At 49.8% G+C, this 27238-nt stretch overlaps 2 protein-coding genes across 6 annotated transcripts in view; one reads left to right on the top strand and one right to left on the bottom strand.

Moving 5' to 3' along the window:
* The window catches only part of SYN1 (synapsin I), a 50005-nt gene that overhangs the window by 1516 nt on the left and 21251 nt on the right, over nt 1-27238 (bottom strand). For both annotated transcript variants that reach the window (XM_025373099.1, XM_025373100.1), the window contains exons 6-12: nt 4005-4067; nt 3064-3206; nt 2898-2972; nt 2702-2804; nt 1692-1838; nt 1252-1339; nt 556-1144 (exon numbers count right to left, since the gene is read on the bottom strand). In XM_025373099.1, the coding sequence (XP_025228884.1) occupies nt 556-1144; nt 1252-1339; nt 1692-1838; nt 2702-2804; nt 2898-2972; nt 3064-3206; nt 4005-4067 (1208 nt within the window). The remainder of the gene's footprint in view (nt 1-555; nt 1145-1251; nt 1340-1691; nt 1839-2701; nt 2805-2897; nt 2973-3063; nt 3207-4004; nt 4068-27238) is intronic.
* Nucleotides 8871-15375, top strand: TIMP1 (TIMP metallopeptidase inhibitor 1). Of its 4 annotated transcripts, XR_003117572.1 has the most exons (7): nt 8871-9054; nt 9991-10119; nt 10859-10938; nt 11128-11254; nt 11464-11588; nt 12437-12683; nt 15340-15375. XR_003117572.1 is itself a non-coding variant. In XM_025373103.1 (6 exons), the coding sequence occupies exons 2-6, from the start codon at nt 9999-10001 to the stop codon at nt 12605-12607; spliced, it is 624 nt and encodes a 207-aa protein (XP_025228888.1). In that variant the 5' UTR covers nt 8871-9054; nt 9991-9998; the 3' UTR covers nt 12608-12704. The 4 variants fall into 4 exon arrangements, 3 of the variants coding, with proteins under 3 accessions (XP_025228888.1, XP_025228889.1, XP_025228887.1); XM_025373103.1 differs by lacking the exon at nt 15340-15375 and having other exon boundaries at nt 12437-12704; XM_025373104.1 differs by lacking the exon at nt 15340-15375 and having other exon boundaries at nt 11464-11592; nt 12437-12704.

Here is a 27238-nt window from a genome sequence, read left to right as displayed (position 1 = left end):
TGGGGCAGGGAGGACGTCTGAGCTGGAGTGGGAGTTGGAATGGACCAGAAGAAGCAGATGGTTGATGATTCTCAGGGAGACTGAGATGGGCCAGAAGGATGTGGAGAAGGAGGAAAAGTATGAGGGTGGAGTGGAAGAGCGAGATGATAGGAGGACTAGGACTCAGGCCAGGAGTTTTAGGGATGGGTTGGGAGGGGGAGGGCCAGTTTGGCAGGGAAGGCTCTGGGCTGGGCAGGAAGTTGCAGACGGTGGGTCAGCCAGGTGCCTGGGAGGCCTTGGAGGAGGAAACTTTCCCAGGGCCTATGAGGAGGAATTCGAACAGAGGGCAGTTTCTATGGGATTCTAGCACCAAATTCCTGGGGTGGGGGTGTGGAGCCTCTGGTGGGCCGGGAGGAGCGAAAGCTTGGGGGAAGGGCTTGGCTCAGGCTGGAGAGAGTTCGTGGGACCCCTGCATAGGACCTGGGTCTGAGGAGCAAGGGAGCTAGGGCTACTCTACTGGGGCAGGGGCCCGCTTTGTGAGCAGCAAGGCGGGGGCTGCTGTAGGGGTCCCCTTACTTGAGCTGGGGGTGCGGAGGTCCCCCTGCAGCGGCGGTGGCGGGTGACGGCACGTCCTGGCTGGGTTTCTGGGCCAGCTGTGGCTTGGGACGTCCAGCGGGGCCCGGGCCGCTGGGCCGAGGCTGCTGCGTGGTGGGTGGCCCAGTGCGGGGCACGGGACCCGCCTGGCTGGCCTGGCGTGTGGGGCCGGCTGGGCCTGGGGGTTTCTGAGGCGGGCCCTGGCGCTGCTGCCCGCCCGGTGGGGCCCCAGAGGCCTTTGGCGGAGCCGGGCCGGAGACGGATGTCTGACGGGTAGCCTGTGGGGGGCCCGCCTGACGCTGGGGAGAGGGAGAGGCGGGCGGGCGGGCTGCTGGAGGCGCCCCGGGGCCTCCTGCCACTGGCCGGGATTGGCGGCCTTGACCCTGGGTCAGCGGCGCTGCCTGGGACGCGGGCTGCTGGGGCGCTGAGGTGGGACTTGGAAGGCGCTGGGGCAGGGGGCTGCCAGCTGGGGGTCCAAGGCCTGAAAGGTGCTGCTGGCCCTGCGGGGGCGGGCGCTGCTGCAATGGGGGTCCCTGGCGCTGGGGGCCTGGGCCCGGCTGTGGAGGGCCGCCTGGGGGACAGAGAGAGAGAGAGAGAGAGTGAGCACACGTGAGAGTGAGCGCACGTGAGAGATGGCGGGCTGAGGGAGGGGACTGAGACCGCCAGCCTCTCACTTACCCTGTGGTGGGGGTCGCTGCTGAGCCGGGGGCCCTGCGGGCTGCTGGGAGGTCTGGCGGCCCAAGGGCAGGGCCCCTGGGGAGGGAGTCTGTGGCAGAGGAATGGAGCAGGAGAGGTTAAAAATAGTTACCAGCCAGTGGAGCATCAGCCAATGATGACACAGGTTCCCTGTGCGCTGGGTGTTGCCCCACTTGTGGCTGAGCTGAGGGTACGCTGGGTTGTGGGGTGGGGGACCTGTTCCCAGGGGCAGGGCAGGGAGGTGCTCAGGGAAGTCAGGGCAGCAGCTGCTTATCAATGTTTTAAACAATTGGCAATCGCAGCCACATGTGTGCAAAGGTGATGCTGTGAGCCTACAGATTGTCAGCTTCATGGCACAGTATGACCCAGGGCCGGCCTCCCCACACTAGCTCAAGCCACTAGCTCAGCGCCAGGGGCCTGACCTGGCTGTGGGAGCCCCTGCCAGGGGAGGCATCCCGCTGTCGCTGCCGGGGCAGGGCCTGAGCCATCTTGTTGACCACGAGCTCTACGATGAGCTGTTTGTCTTCATCCTGGTGGTCACCAATGAGCGGCATGGAGGAGCCCACCACCTGGGGGAAGGAAAGGATCCCTGAGGGGAGAGGCAGGCCTCGCACCTGAGGCAGCAGTAACACTGTGCTTTCAGTCGGCCGAGGGCATGGCCACCACTGAGCCCCAGTGTCTGAGGCACTGATTATGCACAGTGAGGAAGGTTTGTCTGTTCCAAGGTACCTTACAGCTTAGAAGGTGCTTCAGAGCAGGGCTGGGCAAATTAGGGCCTGCGAGCCCAACCTGGTCCACCACCTGCTTCTGTGTGACCCATGAGCTAAGGATGGGTTTTTACATTTTGTAACAGTCGAAAAAATTCGAAAGATTTTATAACATGCGAAAATGGCATGAAATTTAAATTTCAATGTCCATAAACAAAGTTTTTTGGAACACAGCCGCACCTATTTTGTTTAACGTATCATCTATGGCTGCTTTTGCAGAGTTGAGTAGTTACGGCAGAGGCTGCATGGCCCACAAAGCCTAAAATATGTACCGTCTGCTCCTTTACCAAAAATGTTTGCCGATCCCTGCTTCATGGTTTTCTAGGCACTTTGTCCTTTCCAAAATGCTTTGCTGTTGGTCCAGTTCACAGAATAAAGGTTACTAAGTGCATTGTCATTCACCAAGATGTCTCAATTCCCAGAGCACTTAACAATCTAATAAGGGTTTTGCTATTCACCAGGGATGTGCAAGTTCAGTCTAGAGTTTACTGAGTGTTCTGCCATTGCAAGGGATGGCCCCTTCGAAAGTTTGCCAGGCACCTTACAGTGTACCAAGCACATTGCTGTTGGCTGAGGACCTCTGTGCCATGGAGTGCTTCCGTTCGCACTGCTGCTGCCTGGCAGCTGTTCCTCCCTCTGCCCCACCTACCCCTGGGTGCTCCCACCTCAATGATGTGATCCCTTCCATCCTTGCCATGTAGTGCTTCCACTGCACAGATGTCTAGTCCCCCAAAAATCTCTGAGCATGTGTCCACCCACAGCTTGTATCTGCCAAGACAAAGGGCGGGGAAGCCTGTCAGTCTCTGACCTGCTGCGCTCCCACCCACCCTTCCCCTCACACCCTGAGTTTGGGCTGCCCACCTGTCAGACATGGCGATCTGCTCCAGCATCGCAGAGCCAGTGTTGGTCTTCCAGTTCCCTGACACTGACGTCCTCCTGGGGAACAAGGGGACAGAGGCTCAGAGGCACCTCGGCTGCATGGGGCAAGGCAGGGGACCCCTCCCGGGGCCTCAGTTTCTCCACTCACATGTAGGCCTTGTAGTTCTGCCCAATCTTCTGGACACGCACGTCATATTTGGCATCGATGAAGGGCTCGGCAGTGGCATACGTCTTGGTCAGTGCCACAACACTTGCGATGTCCTGGAAGTCATGTTGGTTGTCAACCTTGACCTGTGGACGTGAGGGCAAGGATCAGGGCCTGGTCAGGATAGGGCAGCTGTGGGGAGTGGGGGTGCCTGGGGGAGCATGTACACATGACACACAGGTGAGGTGAGTACACAAAAATTAGGTGGACATGCCAAGGCGCTCAAGCAGGCATGATCGTGTGTCTCCTGTTTTGTACGTGTACACACAGACACAAAGTTGGGTGTGTAGAACACTGATCATACCAAAAAGTATTGAATTGTCTACTTTAAATGGCTGAGTTGTAGGGTGTGTGAATTATCCCTCACTAAAGCTGTGAAAAAACTGTGTATATACAATATACTAATATAGGCATCCAGACACAAAATCAGTTGTACACACAACATGCAAAGATACAGAAACTTGGACACAAACAAATTACAGGTCTACTTTCCACATACACACAGACAAAATCAGATGGATGTAAAGCACACAGGACCCCGAGTCTTTGGAACACAAAAGATCATACCACATCATGTGTGTTCAGCACAGGCATACATGTACACACAGACACAATGCTGGAGACAGAAGCAAAATACACACAAAATTGGCTGAATGCAGGAGGAAAAAGGGGTCGATGGGGTCAGCTGAATGTGAGAAAACAAAAATCTATTAGGTTGGTGCAAAAGTAATTGTGGTTTTTACCATAAGAACTGGCAAAACCTGCAATTACTTTTGCACCAACTTGATAGATAATGACACCCCAGGACACACGATCACACAGAATGACTGGTGTGCACTGCACAAATACACATCTACCTATGCGCAGCCCAGCCAGAGACTCACCTTGCCCATCCCAGAGTGTGCGTGCCCCATCTTCACAACCACAGGGTATGTTGTGCTGCTGAGCTGGTGGGAAAAAGGCAGAGGACACATGGTCAGGGCAGAAAGGGTGACCTCCAGGGGTGGGGTGGTACTGAGGGGATCCCGGCCAGTGGGAACTGCATTATGAGCCACTTCCCAGGACACATGGGTCAGAGACAGGCAGGCAGCAGCTGGGGGTCACACAGTGTCTCCACCTCCGGGCCCAGAATTGAACCCAGAGCCCTGTCTGTCTGTCCCTCCCTCCACCCCACCACCAAGTTCCAGACGTCCCGCCCCTGCTTTCCCGGCCAGAGGCATGGCATGAGCGTGGGGGACTGTTCCGGTAAAAAGAAAGTTTGTTTTTACAGTGGATGGATGATAGTGAGGCAAGCGTGTGTGGGGTGGCGGGATGAGCACGTAGTGACTGAACCCCTCAGCCCAACCTTGTATGTAAGCCTCACCTGCACACATAAACTACTGAGAGGCATGAGCCCTTGGAACTCAGATGTACATCGCCAAACCCAGAGATGCCAGTGCACATCGAGACTGACGGCCAACACAGGCTCAAAGCACATGGAGCTCTGGGGCAGCACAGACACCCACACAGTCATTCAGCCAGCCAGGTGCCCATAGCGTGGGTCAGCAGCCAGCACTCCTGGGCAGCACACACTCGACACCCTTAAGCACACTATCAATACTTTTGGGCACACACCCAGATTCCCTCCCCTCACGCAAACCCGCATCACTGTCAGGGGAACACACACAACACAAAAGATTACCCGTGCAATCAAGAGACACACACAACTCCACAGGCACACTCCACAAAACCAGGCACGTACTCAACACACAGGCGCACATACAACACCCCTAGGCAAATGCACAGCAAATAAGGTCCTACACAACACACAGAGGTGTATGCACTTCTAGGTACTCACATCACCACTGGGACCCGTAACAACCCACGCCACATTCCTGGGCACACAAAAAGTATATCTAGACACACACACACAACATGCCTTGCCACATATACAATACAGAGAGGCTACACACAACCAGAGACACCCACAACTCAGTTTGCAGAAAACATTCCTGGGCATCCCCACCTCAACACACACACAGTCACACATTCAGGCGAGAGGGATACCTCAAGTCTCCCCCGCTCCCGGATGAGGTAGAGGAAACCAGGTTGGACGGCCCCAGGCTCCCTGCTCCCCCCCTCCCCCCCACAGCGCAGCTGCACAGTGCCCCTCTGGTGACCCTCCCTCTCGCTGACAAGGTAGAGAGATGGCATTCCCGGAGGGGCTGCTGGGGCGGTGGTGGTTCCCAGTTCCCGACAGGCACAGGAAGCCCGCAGACTCAGGGTGACCGATTGAATTTCAGGCCTCCCTCTGCAACGCCCCCCTTCCTCATTTCCCAAATGACTGGCGTCATTATGAGGTGGGCTGAGAGGCACGTTGTTGGGATGGGGGTTTGGGGCATCTCTGGGCAGCAGGCCAGGGAAATGATGCCGAGGCGGATGTATACAGTACCACCCAGGCGTGCGCACAGCACACAGAAGTGCATAATGCACTCATAGTTACATATGCAACCCAGACCTGCTTTGCCGAGGCTGGTAGATAACTCCCAGAAGCAACACACAAAACCCACAGGCACACGCTCGACTCTTAGCAATGGACACACAACACACCAGAGAGCTGTGCGTACACACCCATACCTCCCCCAACAACCCTGAGGTTTCTAGGTGCCTCTTTTCCTTGACTGTCTTTGTTTCCTCTGGACTTGAACCTGAGCACAACGCTCTGTGTATGTGTGTGTGCCCATACATGTGTGCGTGCAGAGTGCTTTGAACTCTGGCTCTGGGAGCTCCTGGAAAGCCCTAGGTCTGAATCTTGGCCTTTCCTCTTCCTAAGGCCATGAAGGACACCCCTCTCTGAGCCTCAGTTTCCCCATCTGCACAAAGAGCACAATGAGACCCAAGCACCTGGTATGCTGTGGGCATTGTCAGGTGTCCAGTTTGCACATGCCCCCTGAACCCCCATGGTCCTCCACACCCATCCAGCTTCCCACATGGTCACACACCCCTCCATGAACACCCCTCCCACTCTGCATTTCAAAACCGCACAACAACCAGATCCACACGATTCCTCATGTAAACAGTCGGCAAAACTCTGTGCTGACTCAGGTTTCAAAGAGTTGGCGTCAGAACCAGAGTCAGTGAGGGGCCAAGGCAGGACTTTCCCTGCCCTCACTTCTCCCTCGGAGGCACCAGGTTACTCAGCCCCGTCTCATTCACTCTCACTGTCCCACTTTCACAATCAGCTCCTACAGATTTGTTTGGTTTACTTCCCTTCCTCCCTCTTTTTGTCCCCCCCCAACTCCCCACAACAGAGCCATTTCTTCATTCTCATTCCTGGGTAGGTCACTCAGCCCTTTTGTGTCTAAGTTTCCTCATCTGTATAATGAGAACATGAGCTATATCTAACTCACAGGGATATTGTGAGAAATAAGTTAGTTATTTTGGGAAAAATGCTCTACATGGTATCGAGCACATAGTAAGCCTCGATCCTCAAGAAGTGTTGGGTACTGTTGTTATTATTGACTTAACATCTCTTCCTTAACTAACATTAATGAACAAAGAGGCAATCGGGATTGACTACATGAGATAATGTCTGTAAAAAGACTGTAGAACAGTGCTTTTTTTTTTTTTTTTTTTTTTTTTTTAAATAGATACAGGATTTCAACACATTGCCCAGACTGGTCTTGAATTCCTGAGCTCAAGCGATCTGCCTGCCTCAGCCTCCCAAAGTGCTGGGATTACAGGTGTGAGCCACCATGCCCGGCCAAGTGCTTTCTTAAAAAATAGATTTAGGCTGGATGCGGTGGCTCACGCCTGTAATCCCAGCACTTTGGGAGGCTGAGGTGGGCGGATCACCCGAGGTCAGGAGTTTGAGACCAGCCTGGCCAACATGGTGAAACCCTGTCTCTACTAAAAATACAAAAATTAGCCAGGCGTGGTGGCGTATGCCTGTAATCCCAGCTACTGAGGACGCTAAGGCAGGAGAATTGTTTGAAATTGCTTGAACCCAGGAGATGGAGGTTGCAGTGAGCCGAGATCTTGCCATTGCACTCCAGCCTGGGCAACAAGATCAAAACTCTGTCTCAAAAAAAAAAAAAAAAAAAAAAAAAAAGATTTAGAAGGCTGGGTGCGGTGGCTCATGCCTGTAATCCCAACACTTTGGGAGGCTGAGGCGGGTGGATCACCTGAGGTCAGGAGTTCAAGATCAGCCTGACCAATATGGTGAAACCCCCATCTCTACTAAAACTACAAAAATTAGCTGGGGGTGGTGGTGGTGTGGCTGTAATCCCAGCTACTTAGGAGGCTGAGACAGGAGAATCTCTTGAACCCTGGAGGCGGAGGTTGCAGTGAGCTGAGATCGCGCCACTGCACTCCAGCCTGGGTGACAGAGCGAGACTTCGTCAAAAAAAAAAAAAAAAAAAAAATTAGATTTAGAGGGTACAGCTGCAGTTTTGTGATATGTATATATTACATAGTGGTGAAGTCTGGGCTTTTAGTGTCCCCATCAACCAAATAGTGTACATTGTACCCATTAGGCAATTTCTTATTCCTCACCTTCCTCCCACCCAGAACAGTGCTGGATACGCAGTAAGCACTCCGTAAGGGCTGCTGGTAGTTTTTGTTGTGTTCTTGTTATTAGGCTAACATCCCTGAGTTAATCAAACTTAATTAGCAAGGGAGTATGGCGAGTGAATGAGATAATTTATACAAACACTTTAGCACATAGTATACAGAAAGTGCTCAATAAGCGGCTGCCATCATCACTACAATTATTATTATTGATCTATCCTCCTCGAATTAAGGGTGTTAATCAGAACCCCAGGGAAGATTCCTGCACTGTCAAAAAGCTGGTGGGCAAGGATTGCCCCACCCCACCCCCCACCAGGGGTATAGGTCCCTGGGGAAGGGGCAGGGCAGGATGGGGTGGGGATTAGTTTTCTACTGACCCACTCACTTGTTTCTTTCATCTTCATTCATGGCCACCCCCTTCCCAATGCTCCTTCATTCACCCGCACCATTCCCTGCTTGCTAGGATGGTGCCACTCCTGAGTTACGATCCTGGTGCCAGGTAGCCTCAGTTCGAATCCTGGCCATGTCCTGTGATCTTGGGAAAATTCTTCAGTTCCTCTATACCCCATATTTCCTCATCTGTAAAATGGGAATAATAACTGGTACCCATCTCAGAGATTTGTTGTGAGCTCTGAGTGAGATAAACTATGCTGAGTGCCTGGTATACAGTCGGTGCTATATAAATGCCGGCTATTTGCCTGTGTTTTTTGAGACCCCGGCTTTGGTTCCTGGCCACCTGAGTTCCAGTCTCAGTTCTGCCATGTACTGACTCTATGATCCTGGATAAGTCACTTAACCACTCCATGCCTCAGTTTCCCCATTTTGTGTTCCTCCCCATTCACCTGCCTTATCTCCCTCCACTGCTGCTATTTAATTTGTTTCCTCTCTGCCACCCCTCACCAGCATGTCAGACATACAAAACAAGGGATTTTTGTGTGCTTGGCACACAGTAGATGCACAATAAATGTTGAAGGGCTGAACTCATTTGGGTTTGAGCCATAGGGAGCTTGGGAGATGTGGGTGATTGGATAGATTCTGGAGACTTTAGGGGACTGGGCTGGGGGGAATGCGGCCTCTAAGCTCTCCGCTGAGGCGCCTTGGAAGGAATAGTGACTGACGTGGAGGTGGGGGAGGGGGCTGGCCCGGGCGAGGCCCAGGGAGAGGGAGAGGAGGGGGGTGGGAGAGGAGGAGGGTGTATCTCCTTTCGTCGGCCCGCCCCTTGGCTTCTGCACTGATGGTGGGTGGATGAGTAATGCATCCAGGAAGCCTGGAGGCCTGTGGTTTCCGCACCCGCTGCCACCCCCGCCCCTAGCGTGGACATTTATCCTCTAGCGCTCAGGCCCTGCCGCCATCGCCGCAGATCCAGTGCCCAGAGAGACACGAGAGGTAAGCAGGGCCCGGGATGGCCCAGCAGGGACTGGGGCTGGGCCGCAGCTTGGGTGCTGGCCACCAGGCCCGTGCACTCCCGTGCTAGATGCCTGTCTACTCAGCTTGGCCTGCGGGTACCAGGACCCTGGGCTAGTCTAGGGGGAAGAGGGTCGGAGGCTGGAACCGCTTTCCCAACCCCGAGGCTCCAAACTTCCTAGAACCCCTGACATCCGTCCCCAACTCTCCCAAACCCATGACCCCCTAATATCACAAATGCTTTCCAAATCCCCCGCAAATCCCTTTATCCAGCACTTTCCCTCATCGCCTCCTAAATCCCCACCGCTAACCCCTGCAGCTCCCTAAACTCCCCCGTCTCCCCAATCCCCAGTTTCCTAGCTCCCCAGCTCCCAAACTTCTTTTGCCCTCAGATTCCTCAAGTATCACCATTGCCTTAAGCCCCCAAATTCCCCCAACCCCTTCAACCTCCAAACTCCCCTAGCTCCCAAAATCCCCAACCTCCTCCAAATTCCTCAACCTCCCTAAATTCCCCCAGCCCCCTATGTCTCTTAATATACACAACTCCTAAACTCTGCCTCCTCCAAACCCCTCCAGCCCCCAGTCCCAAATTCCTCACCCCCAAACTCCTCAACCTCCAGAATTCCCCAATCCCCTAATTCCTCAAACTTCCTTAGCTCCCTTCTCCCCCAAGTGCCACAGCTCCATAACCCCGCAACTCAGTCCCTCAATAATTTAAACTTTCCCAACTCTCTAAACCCTAAATTCCTCTGGGCTCCCCAATCCCCTTAAAATCCCCAAGCTTCCCAACCCCTGAAGCCCAAATCCAGTCCCCTAATCCCCCCCATAGGCTGCCCCGGGGCAGGATGGGGTGGATGACCTGCCCAGGTCAGCAGATCATCTGGGCTGGGGCCTGCCTGACATCCCTCTTCCCCACAGAACCCACCATGGCCCCCTTTGAGCCCCTGGCTTCCGGCATCCTGTTGTTGCTGTGGCTGATAGCCCCCAGCAGGGCCTGCACCTGTGTCCCACCCCACCCACAGACGGCCTTCTGCAATTCCGACCTCGGTGAGTCCTCACCCCACTCAGCCCACACACTCTGCCTTGGTTGCCCTCTCAGTCCGGTGGGGCTCACGATGGCACTTACCTCTAGAATGATTCCACTCGCCCCTGCTCTTCCTCTGCTTTAGCCACACTGGCATCCTCACACTTTCTTGAGTACTCCGTGCCCAAGCCCACCACAGGACCTGTGTGCTGGCTGCTCCCTCTGCCTGGTACACTTTCCCCCCAGGTATCCACATGGGTGGCTGCCTCAAATGTCACCTTCTCAGGATGGCCTTCCCTGGCCATCTTGTTTAAAATTTTAACCCCTGCCCCTTAGTACTCCTGATTTCCTGTTAAAGAGAAAAATATTCGGTGATAGTTGTTATAGCACAGTAAGGAAGACCATATTCAGGACAATGGTGATGGGTACAGGAACCACTGCAATGGGATCTTGCAGTCTGGGAGAGAGATTGGGCTCAACACTGAATATAGCATGGGCCAGTGGGAATGTCTGGGCACTCCCAAATATTTGAGGAGTAAATGAACAAATGAATATATGAAAATGGCTTAAGCAGTGCCTGGTGAAGAGAGACACTCAACATACAGATGAATCAATAAACAAATGTGTAAATCACTTAGTGTGCTGTCTGGCATCCAATAACCCCTATTTATGTATGCACGTTGCTGGTATTATGATGATGATGATCTTATTTTTATTGGCTCATGCAGTCCATTTGACTCATATTTCCCTCCTCTCCTGCAGTCATCAGGGCCAAGTTCGTGGGGACACCAGAAGTCAACCAGACCACCTTATACCAGCGTTATGAGATCAAGATGACCAAGGTATCCCCTGCTCCCGCCCCTTTCCCAGCATTTTCTAACATGTTCCTCCTGGTCAAAACAGAAACTTCTGGCCACTGGTTGGTGCCAGAAAGTTGGCTGTGATCTTGGGATGCTATGTGACTTCAGGGAAGAACCTGGAGTGGGAGGATTATGTCAGTAAAAGAGACACTTCCCCTCATCCATCAACAGATGTATAAAGGGTTCCAGGCCTTAGGGGATGCCGCTGACATCCGGTTCGTCTACACCCCCGCCATGGAGAGTGTCTGCGGATACTTCCACAGGTCCCACAACCGCAGCGAGGAGTTTCTCATTGCTGGTGAGGCACCGTCCCCGCGCCCTGTGCCACGCCAACCAGTCCCCGGGGCGCGGCCTAGCAACCGCGAGGGGGCGAGGCTCTGATGGGAATGGTTCCACTGGAAATGGGTACCATCCCAATTTCAGCCTATCAGAAGGCCGGGCCTTTGCCAGCCTGGCGGCTCAGCCAATCAAAAGCTGCTTGTCGGTTACCCCCCGCTTTCTCCTTAGGAAAACTGCAGGACGGACTCTTGCACATCACCACCTGCAGTTTCGTGGCTCCCTGGAACAGTCTGAGCTTAGCTCAGCGCCGGGGCTTCACCAAGACCTACACTGTTGGCTGTGAGGAATGCACAGTGAGTACCTGGACCCTGACCTCCAACGGGAGATCCTTCCGGGGCCCTTCCCTAAATCGTGGGCTTGTTTCTTGCTCCCTCTGGCTATTCTGTGTCCCTGTGGCTGCTCCCAAACCCTAAGGGCTGTCCCTGATCTCTCTTGCTATTTCCCCAAGCCCGAGACTGCTCCCTTACAAATTCTGGCTGCTCCCTTGCCCTGTGTCCAATACCGTGTGATCGCCTGTCCCTGGTCCCTCTAACTCTCCCTTGTTACTATTCTGTAATCCCACTCGCCGTTCCTGAGCCCCTGGGATTGTTTCTTCGTTCCCCAGAATGTTCTCCAAGAACCCAAAGTGCTGTTCCCTAATCCCACTGACCCTTCCTCAGCACATCTGCTTGTTGCTCTGCAGCTCTGACTATTCCAGACACCAGAGGGTGTTACATTGACCTCCTGGCTAGTCCAAGCCTGTTCCCTGATGGCTCCTGATGGCCTCTGAGCCCAATGACTATCTTGGAGCCCCACTGGCTATTCCTGTGCTTAAACTCCTTAGCCGCCAATTGGGTGGGGCCCCTTACTACTGTCAGTTTTTCCCTGTCCTTTGGGACAATTCCTCAGGGGACCTACCTGACTGACCCCCAGGGCCTATTCCCCAGCCACCATTCCAGGACACTGATTTACTGGCTTACTGTTACCTTGCAGGACCCAGTGACATTTCCCTCAATGGGAGGGGCTGTCCTGGGGTATGTACTTAGGTGGGGTGAGAGCAAGTCTCCCCAGCGGCTCAGTGTTGAAAGCTGAGGAGAGGAAGTTCTGCTCCATGGGGGAGGCAGGGAGAAACCCTCAGAGATGTCTCCCTCCTCCCTTCCAGGTGTTTCCCTGTTTATCCATCCCCTGCAAACTGCAGAGTGGCACTCATTGCTTGTGGACGGACCAGCTCCTCCAAGGCTCTGAAAAGGGCTTCCAGTCCCGTCACCTTGCCTGCCTGCCTCGGGAGCCAGGGCTGTGCACCTGGCAGTCCCTGCGGACCCGGATAGCCTGAATCCTGCCGGAGTGGAAGCTGAAGCCTGCGCAGTGTCCACCCTGTTCCCACTCCCATCTTTCTTCTAGACAATGAAATAAAGAGTTACCACCCAGCAGACACTGTTTTCGTGTAGTGCCTGGGAACAAACCCATGTTGCTGATGACCTGGTGTGAGCACCCTGGGACCAGTGGGGATGAGGGATGCCAAATGTTGGGTTTTTATATTTTACTTAAATTCTGACGTACTGGTAGTAATTCTCGACATTGGCATTAGCACTGATGATCTGCAACAGCAGTAATGGTCACTGAATCTGCATTATCAACCGTAACCTTTGAATAATTTCTCCAGTCAATACTTTAAAACATTTTCCTATACTGATTTCCAATTGCTATTTGCCCAGGGCTTTCTAGTTATAAATTCTCCCACAGCTGACACATCACTGCCTTATTGGGAATTCCCCATTCACACATCTTGCCAGCTGACAAAGTCATTGACAAATGCCCTACCAATTGGCAAATGGCTCTCATTGCCTCAAGCACAGTCCTGATGTTGTCCAGTGAGGATGCCCCATCCAAACATGTGGGTGTTACTGTCCCCACCCTCAGGTTCTGTACCATGAGCCTGAAAGGGGACCCAGGGCACCCAGAGTCCCACAGCAACCCAGCTGGGGACTTGGGAAGAAGGGGTGACCCTGGCTCCCCAGCCACAGCTGCAGGACATTCCTTGGAAGGGGCTGTTTGGGGCAGAGGAGAGGTGGGATGGAGAGAAGGTATGAGCTAAAAATCCCCAAGCTCTGCCCTCCTCCCTCCCCTACTTCTCCCCTCACTCCTCTAACCAACTTGGAAGGAAATACTGACAGCAATGAAATGCAGGTAGGGTTCAAAATCAAGACCAGCCAGATATGCTGGCCCATACCCTGCACACACCTCCCTCAACCCAACTGTCCCCTCACCCAAACTAGGGTCTCTAGACTCGACCCTCACCTTTCTGGATCATCCTTCCTCTAGAAAAACTGAGTGAGAGACCCTCCAAATACTCCTCTCCGAGGCCTTCCTACTCCCACAGCGGGGTCCAGTCTCTGGCCCCTGCCTCTCATACTCCAAAGGTCTTGACTCAAGTGAGGCCCTTGGGAACTAGAATTCCAGACTGGTGCAAACATTCAATGGAGCACCTGTGTCCTCCTGACCTGAACCTGCTTGAAAAGGGCCCCAATATATCTCCTTCGGTAAAGAAAAGGACCCCCAAATTCCCTCTCATCACAGTACCCACTGCTCTTACCAATAAGAACCCAGGTCTCCTCCAGGGCATCCTAGGTTACCAAGCACAGCCCCCTGGATCTTCTGTGGTCCTGTCCCAGAACCTTTTACACTCCTGGGAGGTTACCCGACGGCCCAAATTATGTCCCAGATGGGAATGGGCAGATTTTGAACACACAGTACTTAGCCACTTGAGCAGGGAATGCGCACGCAGCAACAATTTCTGTATCAACATCTACACCTTGGTTACGCCCTTGGAGGGTCTGAACCTTGTCTACCGAAGGGGGCCAACCGCAGCGTTTGCTGATGGGCACAACTGTAAGGGAAGGGCCCGGGCCCTGGTTCATCCCTGGTGACCTTGTCAATGTTCCCTCAGCTGCCTGCAAGAGTCTGACAGCTCCTGGCAATTCACCAAAACTTAGTGTCAGCTACCTGCACTCTTAAGCTGCTCCCTAGCCTCAGGGCCCATTTCCTAAGTCCTCACCTCTTCCAAGCCCTGAGGGGAAGGTGAAGTAGCAGGGGAAGGATGGAACCCAGTGTGGAGGTCGTTCTGCCGACCTGTCTGCCTTGCAGGTCAGCCCTTCGTCAAGTGCAATGCAGCACGGACAGGGAGGACTGGTGCCTCAGGGGACACAGAGTCTAGAAGAGCAGACGAGGTGACCTCCCCCAGAGACCTGGCATGAGCTCCTGGCAGGATCCGTAGCCCTGGGCTCATTACATTCCCCATTGCTCTTGTAGAACATCTATTAAAATGGGTCAAATGAGCATCCTCCATCCCCAGCATTCGGGGTGTCTGTGGGTGGATCTCTGTTTGGGAGAGACTCTGTGACAGCTGAGAGGAAGCTTGTAGGGGTCACAGCCATGTGTGGTATGCAGCATGGGACCCAGCTCAGTGGGGAGCCTGGGGGCCAGTCCTTCTCTCACCTGAGCCTCAGTCCTTCTCCCTTAAACATGCGCGTCACAGTCCTGGCCCAGAATCTTTCAGAGGCTTGTGGTGGGGTTGGAGGATGTTTACGGGGTGTCTTTGCCCCTTGGATATTTTTTGGGGGGGTCAAAACACAGGAAATGGGCTTGGCACAGTGGCTGATGCCTGTAATACCAGTACTTTGGGAGGCCGAGGCGGGCAGATTGCGAGGTCAGGAGTTCAAGCCCAGCCTGGCCAACATGGTTTCCATCTCTCCTAAATATATAAAAATTAGCCGGCTGTGGTGGTGCATGCCTGTGGTCCCAGTTACTTGGGAGGCTGAGGCACAAGAATTGCTTGAACCCAGGAGGCGGAAGCTGCAGTGAGCTGAGATCATGCTACTGCACTCCAGTCTGGTGAATAGAGCAAGACTCTGTCTCAAAAAAAAAAGAAAGAAAGAAAGAAAGAAAAAAGGCCTGGCACGGTGGCTCACGCCTGTAATCCCAGCACTTTGGGAGGCCAAGACGGGTGGATCACAAGGTCAGGAGATCGAGACCATCCTGGCTAACAAGGTGAAACCCCATCTCTACTAAAAATACAAAAAAAAAAAAAAAAAAAATTAGCGGGGTGTGGTGGCGGGACCTGTAGTCCCAGCTACTCAGGAGGCTGAGGCAGGAGAATGGCGTGAACTCAGGAGGTGGAGCTTGCAGTGAGCTGAGATCGCGGCACTGCACTCCAGCCTGGGCAACAGAGCTCGACTCCATCTCAAAAAAAAAAAAAAAAAAAAAAAAAAAGCAGGAACCTTGGAACCAGATGTCTGCATTCAAATCCTGCCCCTGCCATGTCTTAGCTCTGTGTCCTTGAATCAATCATATTACCTCTCTGAGCCTCAGTTCCTGCATCTGTAAGACAGGGATAAAAAGAAGGCTGAACTCATAGAGACAACGTCCATATTAAACGAGGTTGTATATGTGAAGTACTTGGAACAGTGCTAGGTATATAGCACTTACAAGCATTAGTTACTAGGAGTAGTTATGATAACTATAACTTTTAACTTTCCTAGTGATTACTTATAATATTGCAATGTTTGATATTAGGCACAATAATATACAATATTGGAAATAATGTGTATGATTAGTACCAATAATTTAATGTCTATCTCTCCCCGACACCAGCCTCCTCCACAAAATGCAAGCTCCTGACCCTGCTCTGCCTGAAGGAATGGGGTAGGTCTCTGAGACCCAAAAGCTAGCTACTGATGCGATACTAAGATCCCAGAGATCCCAGCTCTTTACGCCATAAACGCTCCTCAGTCCCAGTGTCCCTCTCTCTTTTCCCCCTCACAGACAATCCAGGTTCCTAGTGGAGTCCCGAACCTGTGGCTCATAGAAGCGCCTGATAATAAAGAGCACTGTGGTTAGATCCATCTACACGCCCACCCACAACAACTGCGGCGACACCATGAGGACAGGTTCCCTTTTAGGGATTCCTAATGGCAGGCCAGCCAACCTGTCCCCACCCTGTGTGGAGTCCTCACCCTCAGGTCTCCCTCTGCACCACCCTGGAACAAAAAGTCCCCATCCCTGGGGCATTCTCCCCACGAAGAACCCCTGCCCCACAATACTATGTTCCCAACTTCAGCCCGCTACAGCAAATTCTGTCCCCAGTCCATAGTGTTCTGAGTCTTTGAGACTTGGGGATCATAGCATGTCCTAGCCAAGGGACATATGGTCGTGCTACACTGGTCCTCGGGGCATGGCCTCTGTCCCTCCAGGCCCTTTGAGGGATAGAAATCTGCACTCTGCGAGATAGAGGGGTGCATCCTTGGAAGGGGCTCAGGGAGGAGCCCAGAAAGGGCTTCCTGACTTTCTATAGGAAAGGATGCGATAGGGCCTTGAGTCAGTCCCTCAGGGACTCCCGCAGCCACAGGCGTCCCCTTTGTGTTCTGGCTCGCCCCTGTTCTTCCTGCTTCTTGCTCCCCTACTTCTTCCTATTCCCTGCTCCTTGTCCCCATTACCTACTTCCTATCCTTTGCTCCTTCTACATAATCCCTACTCTTTTGTAAAAAAGTTTTATTTTATTTTATTTTGTTTTATTTATTTATTTATTTTGAGACAGAGTCTCACTCTGTTGCCCCGGCTGGAGTGCAGTGGTGCAATCATAGTTCACTACAACCTCAACCTCCTGGGCTCAAGCGATCCTCCCACCTCAGCCACCCAAGTACCTGGGACTACAGGCACATGCCACCATGCCCAGCTAATTTTTTGTAGAGACAGCGTTTCACCATGTTGCCCAGGCTGGTCTGGAACTTCTAGGCTCAAGCGATCCTCCCACTGCAGCCTCCCAAAGTGCTGGGATTACAGGTGTGGGCCCTCACACTCCGCCTGCGTGTTCCCTACTATCAAGCCCTGCTCCAGCTCCTGTTCCCATTCCTCGTGGTTCCCTTTCTGTTTGTGATTCTCTTTTATTGTTCCCTGGCCCGCACTGCCCTACTCTTCCAGGAGTAGAAGCTATGAGAAGCATGTGAAGCAGTGCAGTGACTCAGCCACCTCCAGGGGCTTCCCTGTCTCCCTTTCCCTGGGCAGAGCTGCATACCTGAACCCCAACCTTGCACAGTCTCTGTGGGGACACGTGCTTCTCTAAGCACTGGCAAGAAGAACATGAACCCACAAACTTGGGTGCCTTCCCTGGTGATCCGAGGTCTACTATTGAATCTTCACATGTGATAGCTTCCTGCCTTGGACCCACACTTTTACTCAGCCCTGGTGAGTAGCCATGGAAGTCAGGACTCTCCACCTTCCTTAAACTTATAAACCTCCCTAAGCCCATCAACCTCCCCCAACCACTGCCCCAAGCCCCTTGAAGACCACCAACTTTTTAATTTTTTCAAGACAGGGTCTCCCTCTGTTGCCCAGGCTGAGTGCAGTAGGGTGATCATGGCTCACTGCAGCCTCAACCTCCCTGGCTCAAGTGATCCTCCCAGCCTAGCCTCTCAAGTAGCTGGAACTCCAGGCACGTGCCACCACGCCTGGCTAATTTTTCTATTTTTAGTAGAGACGAGGTTTTGCCATGTTGCCCAGGCTGGTCTCAAACTCCTGGGCTCAAGCGATCCTCCGGCCTTGGCCTCCCAAAAGGCTGGAGTTACAGGCATGAGCCACTCTGCCCCACCAACAGCCACCAACTTCTAGCCATGCTGGAGTTCTGGTCACATTCTGTTTCTTGATCTGGGTGCAGGTGACAAGAGTATGTTCACTTTGTGAACACTCAAAGGGCTGTACACTTAGGATATGTACCCTTTGCTGAATTTGCTATATCTCAATAAAATTGGCTCCCAAAAGAAACTCCCCATCCCAGTGACATATCCCCCCTGCACCCTCCTTCAATTCCTCACTCACTCCTGCCCTCTCTCCTTCACACAACTCTCGCATACCTGACCCTGGTCATTCACACCTCAGAGCCCCTTTTTCTTTCTTTACTCCACAGGGACTGTGACTCCTGGGCCCAGAGAAGGCCTTGGGGTTGGACTCCACCTGTCACATAGTGAGCCCTCCACAAACACTTGCTGCACCATATATCACTTGAGTGGCGGTGGCAAGGGAGGGCCATTCCCCATTGGGACAGCAGCCCTTCCCCAGGTCTGCGTGATCAGGTAGACGTGACCAGGAGAGGGAAGGTGGGGTGAAGGGAAGTTAAACTGCTTAACGGGTCTTCTTATGTCTCCCCAACCCCAGTGGTGACTACTTAGACACAGTTGAGCTGAGCAGCCTTCAGAGGGTTCCTGGCAGTCTGCGACCTGCACGGGAATAGATAGGGCATTGGTCCCAGAGTTCCCAGCACGTGTCTCCCACCACATGATGGAGGCTGGGCAATCTTCCCACCGAGGCTTCCAAGTACAAATTCCTACAAATTCCCTCCATGCTATACAGTTAGCTGGGGAACAAAAGGGGAAAACCCAGTGGCAAGCTGGCCTGCAGGGAGTCGAATGCCTCTGCCGCCTGCCCTCTGTTATCCACCCTTGACTCTGTCTTCTTCCTGGCATCTGAAGTCCTGTTCTCTCTGTCCCTGACAAGAGTAGAACATAGTTCTACTACATAGTCACAAAACAGTCAGGAGGTGCTGCTGTCCTACCAGGCACCAGGAATTAATGAGAAAAGTTGCTGTTAAGGTAGTATGGTTTTGGTAAAGGTTTACAGAAAGTGGCCAATGGAACAGAAGACAGTTCTGAACATGCAGGGCAAAGATATGAAATGTTAGTATAGGTCGGGCGCAGTGGCTCACGCCTGTAATCCCAGTACTTTGGGAGGCTGAGGCGGGTGGATCACCTGAAGTCAGGAGTTCGAGACCAGCCTGGCCAACATGGTGAAACTCCGTCTCTACTAAAAATGCAAAAATTAGCTGGGCGTAGTGGGATGCCTCTGTAATCCCAGCTACTCGGGAGGCTGAGGTGGGAGAATTGCTTGAACCCAGGAGGCGGAGGCTGCAGTGAGCCCAGATCGCGTCACTGCACTCCAGCTTGGGCAACAGACAGAGACCCTGTCTCAAAAAAAAAAAAAAAAAAAGTTAGTATATATGTGACAGAGGTGGCATACAAGCTCAGTGGGGGACAAAGTCTTACCTATAAGGAAAAAGATGAACTCAATCCCTATCTCCTTCACACTGTATATGAAAATGAATTTTAGATGAATGAAGAATTTAGATGGCAAAAACGAAACTTTACTAAAAAGTCTCTCTTTGCTCTAGTGACTCGAGTCACTACTTTGATCATACACTAAAGTTCCATATGTATGTGGATCTATAACTGGACTTTTGTTTTTCTTTTTTTTTTTTTTTTTTTGAGACGGAGTCTCGCTCTGTCGCCCAGGCTGGAGTGCGGTGGCGCGATCTCGGCTCACTGCAAGCTCCACCTCCCGGGTTCACGCCATTCTCCCGCCTCAGCCTCCGAGTAGCTGGGACTACAGGCGCCCGCCACCACGCCCGGCTAGTTTTTTGTATTTTTAGTAGAGACGGGGTTTCACCATGTTAGCCAGGATGGTCTCGATCTCCTGACCTCGTGATCCACCCGCCTCGGCCTCCCAAAGTGCTGGGATTACAGGCTTGAGCCACCGCGCCCGGCCTGGACTTTTGTTTTTCTTCCTTTAATCTGTCAGCCTGTCTATTCACGGGTTAGCATCATACTATTTAAATTATAAAAACTTCAGGCTGGGCATGGTGGCTCACGCCTGTAATCCCAGAGTTTTGGGAGGCCAAGGCAGGAGGATTGCTTGAGGCCAGGAGTTTGAGACCAACCGAGGCAACATAGCAAGACTGTGCCTCTACAAAATAAACAAACAAACAAAAAATTAGCTATACATGCACCTGTAATTATAGCTACTCAGGAGGCTGAGGTGGAAGGATTGCTGGAACCCAGGAGGTTGGTGCTGCAGTGAGCTACAATCATGCCACTGCACTCCGGCCTGGGCAACAGAGCAAGATTTTGTCTCAAATAAATAAATAAATAAATAAATAAATAAATAAATAAAATCTTCATAAAATGTCTGGTGGCAGAGGCATCAGACTCCCTGTGGGCTGCGAGTATGAGTCCTTATTATTACTTTTCTTTTTCAGGGTTTTCCTAGTTTTTCTTGCATGTTTGCGTTTCCATATGAACTTTACCATCAACTCATCTAGCTCTAGATATAAGTTTGTAGGTATATTTTTGGGAATCACATTAAATGTATAAATTAAATAAGGACCTGAGAAGGTGAACTGCCATTTTCATGATGTTGATTCATTCTATCCAAGAACAAGAAATGCCTTTCCATCTGCCTAAATTTACCTTTGTGCCTTTCAGGAGTGTTTTAAACTTTTCCTCATATCACTTTGCACATCCCTTGTTGATCTTATCCCAAAATATTTTATGGTTTCTTTTTTGGTGTTATTGTATATGTTTTCTCTTCTATTATATCTTCTATCTGGTTATTTGTGTATATAAAAACTACTGATTTCCGCATGTTGATTTCACAGGCTGCTGTTACCGCATTCTTTTTTATTTTTATTTTTTGAGATAAGGTCTGGCTCTGTCACCTAGGCTGGAGTACAGTGGTGGGATCATAGCTCACTGCAGCCTCAAACTCCTGGACAAAGTGATCCTCCTACCTCAGCCTCCCGAGTAGCTGGGACTACAAGGGTGCACCACCATGTCTGGCTAATTTTGTGTGTGTGTGTATGTGTGTGTATTTAGTAGAGATGGAGTTTCACCATGTTGACCAGGCTGGTCTTGAACTCCTGGGCTCAAGTAATCCTCCTGCCTTGGCCTCCCAAAGTGTTGGGATTACGATGTAAGCCACCGTGCTCACCCTTAATGTGGTTTTGAATTTGTTTGCTGATATTTTATTTAGGATTTTTGCATTGATATTTATAGTTAAAATGGTCTATGCTTTTTTTTTTTTTTTTTTTTTTTTTTTTTTGAGACAAAGTCTCACTCTATCACCCAGGCTGGAGTGCAGTGGCACAATCTCAGCTCACTCAACCTCTGCCTCCTGGGCTCAAGTTATTCTCCTGCCTCAGCCTCCAGAGTAGCTGGGACTACTACGCCCAGCTAATTTTTATATTTTTAGTAGAGAGGGGGTTTCACCATGTTGGTCAGGCTGGTCTCAAACTCCTGATCTCAAGTGATCCACCTGCCTTGGCCTCCCAACATGCTGTGATTATAGCCGTGAGCCACTGCACCCGGTCTATGCTTTTGTTTGTGCTATTAATGTTATAATTGCTTTAGAAAGGTAATATGGAAGTTTGTCTTCATTTTCCATTCTGTGGAACAATTTATGTGGCCATTGGGATTAACTGGTCTCTAGCATTTCAGTGGAATTCCCCTGTGAAATCATCTGGGCCTGATGCTTTTTTATGGGGCAGTTCCTTAATAACTTTCTCTATTTCTTTTATGGAAATTGGTTTGTTAACCTCTACTGGGGTCGATTTTGGTAAACTGTGTTTCCCCAGGAAATTATTTATTTTCATTTAGGTTTTCTATTTTATCTGTGGATGCTTTTTTATATTTTGACTTTTAGAACCATGCTAATGTCTTACATTTAAAAATATACAATTAAATCAGCATTACCAGGCATGGTGGCTCATGCCTGTAATCCCAGCACTTTAGGAGGCCAAGGCAGTTAGATTGCTTCAGCTCAGGAGTTTGAGAATAGCCTGAGCAACATGGTGAAACCCCATCTCTATAAAAAATACAAAAGAATTAACTAGGTGTGGTGGCACGCACCTGTGGCCCCAGCTACTCAGGAGGCAGAGGTGGGAAGGTTACTTGAGCCCAGGAGGCGGAGGCTGCAGTGAGCCAAGATCACGCCACTGCACTCCAGCCTGGGTGACAGAGTCAAAAAAAAAAAAAAAAAAAAAAAAAAGGCTGGGTGTAGTGGCTCACGTCTGTAATCCCAGCACTTTGGGAGGCCAAGGCAAGTGGATCACCTGAGGCCAGAAGTTCGAGACCAGCCTGGCTAACATGATGAAACCCCGTCTCTACTAAAAATACAAAAAAAAAAATTAGCCGGGTATGGTGGCGCACACCTGTAGTCCCAGCTACTTGGGAGGTTGAGGCAAGAGAATTGCTTAAACCTGGGAGGTGGGGGCTGCAGTGAGCCGAGATCACACCACCACACTCCAGCTGGGCGACAGAGTAAGACTCTGTCTCAAAAAAAAAAAAAAAAAAAAAAAAAAAAAAAAGACCTCCCTTTCAGAAGGGGTCCTGCCCAATACCCAGAAGAAAGGGATGTTTCAGAGAGAGTCTAAGGCTCTGAACAGACAGGCCTTGCTGGGTTTCCCCACTCAGTCTGTTAGTACAAGATCACACACATTTTGCCCCATCACCTACCTTCCTTCCTTCCTTCCTTCCTTCCTTCCTTCCTTCCTTCCTTCCTTCCTTCCTTCCTTCCTTCCTTCCTTCCTTCCTTCCCTCCCTCCCTCCCTCCCTCCCTCCCTCCTTCCTTCCTTTCTTTCCTTTTTTTTTTTTTGAGATGGAGTTTCTCTCTTGTTGCCCAGGCTGGAGTTCAATGGTGCGATCTCGACTCACCGCAACCTCTGCCTCCCGGCTTCAAGCAATTCTCCTGCCTCAGCCTCTTGAGTAGCTGGGATTACAGGCATGCGCCACCGCACCCGGCTAATTTTGTATTTTTAGTAGAGACAGGGTTTCTCCATGTTGGTCAGGTTGGTCTAGAACTCCCGACCTCAGGTGATCCGCCTGCCTCGGCCTCCCAAAGTGCTGGGATTACAGGCGTGAGCCCGCCCGGCCGTCCCATCACATTTCTATACAGTTATAAATCGTGCCTATGCAATGAAGTCTCCATTAAGGGCTGAAGAGGATAGAGTTGGAGACCTTCTGGATAGCCGAACATGTGGGGTTCCTGAAGAGTGGGGCATGGAAGCTCTGTGCTCTTTCCAACATGCTTTGTCCTCCGCATCTCTTCATCTGTATCCTTTGTAATGTAATACTCTTTACAGTAAACCGATCACGTAAATAAGTGTTTCCCTGAGTTCCATGAGTCACACTAGCAACCTAACTGAACCTGAGGAAGGGGTTGTGGACCCCGATTTATAGCTAGTTGGTCAGAAGCAAAGGTAAAATAACCTGGGGCTTGCCATCAGCATTAGAAGTAGGGCTTAGTTTTGTGGGACTGCATCCTTAACCTGTGTGATCTGATGCTATCCTCCAGGTAGACAGTGTCAGAATTGAATTGCAGGACATCCAGCTGGTATATTAATTTGCTGCAGAATTAATTGCTTGCTTGGTGTGTGTGCGTGTAAAAACCTCCACACATTGTATTGTGAGAGCAGAAGAAAAAAACAGTTTGATTCTTCTACTCACACACATATAAAAATTTTATATATACCCATATATGTGAAATTAAGAAGTGACATGTCCTAGCTTTGCACAATGAGAAGGCCTTGAAGCAAGAACATTCCAGTGGCAATGAGTAAATCTAGTTCCCAGATCTTGGCTTTGAAATACTATTATCTTAGGGCTGGGTCTGGGAAAGAACAAGATATGCCTGGAGGTGATGTCAGCAGACATTTAAAATCCTCTCCTCCTTAAAAGCAATGAGAACACTGGCAAAAATTGTCAAAACAAACTTATCAGAACTCTGGAAATTGACCAAGGTTTATAATTCAGAAAGCGTTTTTTCAAGAAAATGACTGAATCTTGGTAACAACAGGAAACTTTGTGGCATTTGAACTTCTCCTGTACGCATCCCTTCTCCTCACCTCCACAAAAGCCTTGAAAACCAACAGCCCTGCAATTCCGGTGAAAACCAGCAGACCAGCAACCATTGGAGGAGGCAGAACAGGGTTGGAGTTCCTCCAAAACCTCATTTCCAGAGAACTGTCTTTATTTGATCTGTCTGGCACTATCCTGAATACTCTACTCATGGGGCTCATCTGGTATAAACAGCTTTCTCTGGGGGTGCTTTTCAGAAACAATTAGCAGCAACTGTTTAACACGGCAGTGATAACAATTAGGAAAAAACAACAAGCTTATCAAGAAAACGTAAAAGGAAAATCTAGGTAATGATATGTCCATTATCAGTCCATTATTAGGCTTTAAAAAGCTCTGACATATGCCTGGGAATGTAGAAAACCACAAATACGCATAAGGCTGTATGTATGCCTAGGATCTCTGGCTGACCTCAAAACTCTGCACAAGCAGGAAATGAAGGATAAGGCAAAGTTGTAAACAGCCTGCCTTTGCATTAAAGGCACACCCCAACATGCACACAGAGCCCGTCAGCAAAGTCTGGGAGACTTACTGGTTTCAGGTGATTTAAAGAAATATCTGTCCAATCGTTAGCTGACCACTAAGCTAATGGAGCAGAGACTTGGGTAGCCACACATGACAAAGAACACAGGCTTTACAGAATTAGTTCACGAAAGTCACTAAAAGCAAAACAAAACAAGGCAATAAAAACAAATCCTGAGGAGGAGAGATAATCTGATTCCCAGAGTTGTCACATTATATTATTTAAATGTCCAGTTTTCAACAAAAACTTATGAGAGATGCAAAGAGACAAAATTAAGTGTGACCCAAACACAGGGAAAAAAGCAGTCAAACACTGTCCCTGAGGAAACCCAGATGTTAGACTTAATAGGCAAAAACTGTAAATCAGTGATTTTTAATATTTTCAAAGAACTAAAGGAAACTATGTTTAAAGGACTAAAGGAAAGGATAAAATGATATCCTAATACGTAGAGAGTATCAATAAAGAGAAATTACACAAAAAAGAAATTCTGGGCTGGGTGTGGTGGCTCACGCCTGTAATCCCAGCACTTTGGGAGACCGAGGCAGGTGGATCACCTGAGGTCAGGAGTTCGAGACCAGCCTGGCCAATATGGTGAAACTCCCTCTGTACTAAAAATACAAAAATTATCCAGGCGTGGTGGTGTGTGCCTGTAATCCCAGCTACTCGGGAGGCTGAGGCACAAGAATTGCTTGAACCTGGGAGGTGGAGGTTGCAGTGAGCCGAGATCACGCCATTGCACTCTAGCCTGGGTGACAAAAGCGAAACTCCAGCTCAAAAAAAAAAAAAAAAAGAAATTCTGGAGATAAAAAGCATAATAACGGAAATGAAAAATTCACTAGAGGGGATCAACAGTAGCTTTGAGCTGGCAGAGTAAAGAATCAGTGAATTTGAAGACAGGTCAAGTGAGATGATCTGATCTGAGGAAGAGAAAGAAGAAAAGTAAATGAAATGAACATAGTCCTAGAGGTCTGTGGAACACCATCAAGCATATAAACACCCACATAATGGGAGTCCCAAAAGGAGAGGGGAAAGAGAGAAAAAAAGGTTCAAGAAAGACTATTCAAAGGAATAATGTAGCTAAAAATCCCCCCAGTTTGATTTAAAGCATTAATCTATGCATTCAAGAAGTGCAACGAACTCCAACTAAGAAATTCAAAGATATGGGCACTGAGACACATCATAAACTTATAAAAGCTAAAGACAGAGAGAATCTTGAAAGTAAGAGAGAAGTAACTCATCATATACAAGGAATCCTCAATAGGATTAGCAGCTAATTTCTCATTGGAAATCTTCAAGTCAGAAGGCAGTAGGACAACGTATTCAAAGTACTGAAAGAAAAAGACTGCCAAACAAGAATTCTATATCCAGCAAAATTATCTTTCAAAAATGAAGGAGAAATTAAGACATTCACAGATAAACAAAAACTGAGATAATTCGTCACTAGCACGCTTCTACAAGAAATGCTAAAGGGAGTTCTTCAGGGTGAAATAAAATTATACTAGCTAGTAATGTAAATCTACATATAGAAATAAATAGCACCTGTAAAGTTAACTACATAGGTAAATATAAAAGACAGTATAAATGCATTTTTTTGCATGTAACACTTTTTTTCCTCCTATCTGATTTAAAAGACAACTGCATAAAGCAATAACTATAACTATGTTCATGGGCACACAATGTGTAAAATGTAATTTGTTTGACAATGATAGCACAAAGGAGGGATGAAGGAATAAAGTTAGAGGCAATTTCTTTGTATTACTGAGCTTAATTTGGTATTAATTCTAACTGGAGTAATATAAATAATGATGTTAATTGTAATTCCCAGGGAAACGACTAAGAAAAAAAAAAAAAACAGGCTAAGTGTAGTGGCTCATGCCTATAGTCACAACACTTTGGGAGGCCAAGGTGGGTGGATAACGTAAGCTCAGGAGTTTGAGACCAGCACGGGCAACATGGCAAGATCCTGTCTCTACAAAAAGTTTAAAAATTGACCAGGCACGGTGGCACACGCCTGTAATCCCAGCACTTTGGGAGGCCAAGGCAGGCGGATCACAAGGTCAAGAGTTTGAGACCAGCCTGGCCAACATGGTGAAACCCCGCCTCTACTAAAAATACAAAAAAATTAGCTGGGCGTGGTGGCAGGCGCATATAGTTCCAGCTACTCAGGAGGCTGAGGCAGGAGAACTGCTTGAACTTGGGAGGTGGCGGTTGCAGTGAGCCGAGATTGCACCACTGCAATCCAGCCTGGGTGACAGAGTGAGACTCTGTCTCAAAATAAATAAATAAATAAATAAATAAAATAAAATAAAATAAAATAAAAATAAATACATAAATTAATTGATTAAAAATTAGCTGGGCACGGTGGCATGTGCCTGTGGTCCCAGCTATTCAGGAGGCTGAGGGAGGAGGGTAGCTTGAGCCCAGGAGGCTAAGGCTGTAATGAGCCATGTTCCTACCATGGCACTCTGGCCTGGGTGACAGAGCAGACCCTGTCTCAAAAAAATATATAAAAATTTTTTAAATTAAAAAAAATAAATAAAAGACATAGGGAAGAAACAACAGAAAAATTAAAAATAGTACACTAGAAAATATTTGTTTAACATAAAAGAAGCATTACCAGAGGAATACAGGAACAAAAAATAAGATATAGAAAACAAACAGCAAAATTGCAAACATAAACTCTACCTTATCAGTAATTACAATAACATAA

This window comes from Theropithecus gelada, chromosome X (genome assembly GCF_003255815.1).
Source record: "Theropithecus gelada isolate Dixy chromosome X, Tgel_1.0, whole genome shotgun sequence".
In the NCBI taxonomy this organism is placed as follows: Eukaryota; Metazoa; Chordata; class Mammalia; order Primates; family Cercopithecidae; genus Theropithecus; species Theropithecus gelada.
The sequence above is the reverse complement of the archived record's forward strand: the minus strand, read 5'-3'. Positions and strand labels throughout refer to the sequence as shown.